General features: G+C 44.0%; 1 protein-coding gene across 1 annotated transcript; it reads right to left on the reverse strand.

Moving 5' to 3' along the window:
* Positions 1-891: 891 nt before the first annotated feature.
* On the reverse strand, positions 892-3,382 carry LOC109783435 (protein COFACTOR ASSEMBLY OF COMPLEX C SUBUNIT B CCB4, chloroplastic). Its single transcript, XM_020342043.4, has 8 exons — positions 3,075-3,382; positions 2,819-2,997; positions 2,604-2,703; positions 2,437-2,510; positions 2,031-2,212; positions 1,891-1,961; positions 1,606-1,689; positions 892-1,433 (listed from the first exon to the last, which is right to left on the reverse strand). The coding sequence occupies exons 1-8, from the start codon at positions 3,207-3,209 to the stop codon at positions 1,380-1,382; spliced, it is 879 nt and encodes a 292-aa protein (XP_020197632.1). The 5' UTR covers positions 3,210-3,382; the 3' UTR covers positions 892-1,379.
* Positions 3,383-4,333: the final 951 nt, after the last annotated feature.

Here is a 4,333-nt window from a genome sequence, read left to right on the forward strand (position 1 = left end):
GCGCGGTCTAGATGGACAGTTTGAGGGTCCGCGTTGAAGATGCATTTACATGGCTTCCCACGAATTCCAAAGATTTGAAAAATCGCATCCTCAATCGACCAAGCCAGTAAAAGAGGACCGCAGCAGCAAAAATTGACCCTAATAAGCATTTGACATAACCAGTAACATATTAATGTGTATATTTGAGAGCACAAGCAATTTATCGCGAAAAAAAAACAGGAATCACAGTTTCCACAAGCAGCAGGAGGAGATAATCCTTGCAACATGAACCCAAGCTACCCTTATTCCCATCAAGTGGCTACTCCGAGCAATGTAAGTAAGCAGCGCCTAGATAAGCAGCACGCCCTTTCCTTTTCAGAGCCGGAGGAGACCGCGCCGACGAGGATTACCTAGTATGGTTTCCCGGTTAGTTTTAGGGGCCGGGGGAGGAAGCCGCCATTGGAGGCCGAACGGAGAGGCTCACCGGGGTTGGAGGAAGAGATCGATGTGATGCGTTCGAGGTTACGTATTCCATGTGGGGGTCATAGTTTTGCTTGTGGCTGCATGCATCGGTTGATGCAGAGGCCGCGGGTTTTCCTCCTTTTCAAAAAAAAATGTGGGGGTCATAGAATATGCGTCAGTGCTCGACTCACGGGTATCATGAAAATGCGTTTTGTGGTGTTTTCTGTTCAGAGTAAAGCGCCGCTGTACTGCAGGTTCCAACTTGGCGTGTAAATTTGCTGTCAAAAAAGAAATGTCATCAATTTCCTTCTATTAGTGACCTCTTGCACAATCCCATTAATAAGTTGTTCATTGGTCAATTTTTGGTCATGGATAAGCATTCCAAGGCAAGTAAAAGGAAAGCTCCTCAATTTGCAGTTAAGCATGTTAACTGCCCAAATGCCACTCCTCTAAATCACAGGCCACAATCATAACTTCACTCTTATGATAGTTGATATACATTACTGACACTGCTTCAAAGTAGTATAGCAAGAATTTCAAATGATATTTGAATCAGATGGCTCCACCATGGTAACAGTATCAACAAATTAGGCACCACACATATAGTAAACGCACCTTGCTTTGCGTTTTCTAAAATCAGGGTAAAGCATTAACTGACAGACTGAAAAGCAGGGCAGCTGCCTCCTAATTTGTGGTTGATTTCAGAAACTTTGAAAGGACGGATCATGCACGTTGTTAGCGGTTGGGCATATATATAATCCCATAATTTTGGTCAACCAAATTTCCCCAAATACCGGAGCCTGTAATGTTAGGGTGTGGGAGATGTTCTTTTGTAAACTCCGGTTTCAGCTCCCACATGTACCTCGATGACTTCTGGGATCCAATAAATATGGTCTGGGTGTATGGCCAATTAAGAGAGAAATGAACATAATGTGAGCTTAAGACTTTGACAATGTAGCATCCAATTTGTCTGCAATCATACCAATCCATGCCTGCAAGGAAGATCATTGGATGATGAGCAATTGTCTGGCAAGTCTAGTGTTCAATGTGTGGTGTTCTTTAGCTTGTAAGTTATAGACTGGAGCTACATCTTTTAGGAGAAATTATTAATTCAAGTATTCAACACAAAACATACTATAAAGCTCATGTTGAACGACAGTATACCTGATCAAGATTGGTGAAGCCCCTTATAGTGTCACCACCAATAACTGCAATTCCTTTGTCACCAATTGGCTGCAATATTAGAGCCTGTAGACCAGAAAAGTTGTTAAATGCCGTGCATTCGTATTTTTAGATTAACAAATGATTTGCATTTTGAATACAAGCATCTGTAAACATGACGCTTCAGGTCATCTACTGCTCAAATGATACTGTGAGATGTAACCAAGTTAAATCGTCTGAATGCATCCTGACATCGAATAATTTATCGAAAATGAAATGAATTAGCACCTGCGTGTTAGCTGGCAGAAATGGCAACTCAGTCCTTCCAGGATATAAAGCAAGATTTGCTAGATAAGATTCTGCAAGAAGACCACGATGAAATTTCTAAAAACAGACATAGAAGCTTCTAAATAACAAGCGGCACTCACGCTTCTTCGATTCCATGGCACTCTTGTAAAGGGAACCTTGCATGAACTTCTGTGCATCCACATTAACAGCATTACCATCTTCTGGAGAGGCAGCAGCAACCCCAATTTGAAGTTTGCAATTACCTCCATACACAACAACCAAGGATTTGCAACAAGTTGCAGCCGTCAGGGAATCCCATGTCCTATTTATAAGAAAATAAGTTTTACCTAACTTCACAACACAAATTCCTTCACACAAAATAAGTACTCAACATGAAAATGTGGATACGCAGATTGTTTGGTTCAGGTTCTATGAAGTCAGCTTCACAGCAGAAAATCTAGTTTGTTTCTTGTGTAAAATGAAGATGGATTTTTTTAATCAAAGTAAAATCAAACCATAAACTGCGCGTGAGTAGAATTTAGTTACCAAAGTAGTTCACGAAGAGCAGAACTTGATACATCCGCATCCACTGGCTTACAATCGACACCTCGAGGAACGACCTGGCATAATTTAACATGGAGAAATCAGTATACTAATTAAGTCTAGGAATCCCACTATGAGACAGATCATACTAGAAGATACATAATTCTCACCGGAGAAATGGTTTTCGGGCGGATTGACAGCCAAACAAGGCCGGCAAGGATGTCAGTTACAGAGAGCGCCAAGGTGAGTATGTCGGCCCTCGACTGCGAACTGTTTGGAGAACAAAGAAAGACCAGATGAGCAGTCTTGGGGATCTACAAAGACCGAGGACAGAACGGAACTGCAAGCACAAAGAAGAGAAAGCAATTTGCTAGTGCAGGGAGACCTGGAGGCGTCGGAGACGGCGGCGATGCCGGAAACGGCGCGGTTGAGGAGGACGGCGAGGAGTGACGCGCCGCCGACGAGGATGGGGAGGGCGCGGACGAGCGTGTCGTTGCTCCGGACCCAGTCCCCCACCCACTCCTGCCGCTGCCGCATTGCGCTGCTGCACGCCCTGTCCCCTCGCTGCAGATAAGAAGCGAAGAGTTTACGCAGCGGGGGAGAAGGGGAGCAAGGAGAGGCGAAGGGAGGGCGGCACGCACGCTTGGCGGAGGAGGCTGCGGCGGGAAGAATGTTACGGAGGGAAGCCGCCGGCGGCGGCGGCGCTGGGCGGAGACCGGCCGGGGCGTCAATGGGAGTGGAGCGAGGGTCCGGCTTCTCAGCAGGCTCATCTCCATGTGGGTCTGCTCAATCAGAATCCAGTGGAGTTTGCTCCCGGATGTCTTTGGTACGAGTCTGGTTTTTCAGTTCACCAGACGGCGGAGCAGGAGGGGGGCGCATGAGATACAGGCGAGGTGCGACGGCGAGCGGAGGCCCCCGGTGGTGCTGGGGACGTGGAACGGCTGCGGCCGGTCGTTCCATTGGGTGTTGGATTTTGTAGGATGATCTGGGTGCGCCGCGCCCAGCAACTGTGGCCCAAGCGCTACGATTGCTTACCCGGCCTAGAAATTAAAAGGAGCCCACTCAGAACTAAGCTCTCGTCACTCATTCATACGATTTAGAAAGTAAAAAAGCAAACAAGTTTTGAATTTCCAACATTGTTTGAAATTTTCAAACATTTCTTTGACGTAGTGAGAAACTTTCAAGTATTTTTGAAATTCCAAACATTTATTAACAACGCAAACAAATTTGGATAACATGAATACCCATTTTCATTCCAAATATTTTTTGAAATTTTCAAAAAAAAAATTTAATATTACGAACATTTTTAAAAAAATAGAAAAAAATCAATTTTGAACTATTTTTAAAAACACGAACAGTTTTCAAATAGATTTTCAAACTCCTTTTTAGAAATGAATATTTTTAAAATTCTAGACATTTCTGGAGAATTTTTTATTTTTGAATTTGTGAAAAAGAAAAAATATGAAACCAGTAAAATTAAATATTCAAGAACCTTCCAGAAGGTTTCCAAAACCCGTAGAAAATCAACCCAAAAACGTATGTTGCGCTAGCTAAATGGGCCAGCCCACCCAGAGCGCTTGTCTTGATTGTCTGTGCAAAAGGGCGTTTATTGGATGCAGTGAGCGTTCAATAAGATTTGCCAAAAAAAGGGACAAACTTTCAAACAGAGAAAAATTGTCACAATATTTTGGACGGGTTTCGGAATTCTGTGTGAACTTCCACAACTGCTTGCACATGAACTTTCTCAAGATTTGGGGTTAAACTTCTCGAAAAATAACTTTCAGAAAGGAAACTATCAACCACATGACTACGTCTACAGTCACTCATCGACAACAACTCCAGTCAACAGCGTCTGTGTCGTCACTACAATCCACGCCACTCCCGCTGTGAATGCGGGGGG

Source organism: Aegilops tauschii, chromosome 2 (assembly GCF_002575655.3).
Source record: "Aegilops tauschii subsp. strangulata cultivar AL8/78 chromosome 2, Aet v6.0, whole genome shotgun sequence".
In the NCBI taxonomy this organism is placed as follows: domain Eukaryota; kingdom Viridiplantae; phylum Streptophyta; class Magnoliopsida; order Poales; family Poaceae; genus Aegilops; species Aegilops tauschii.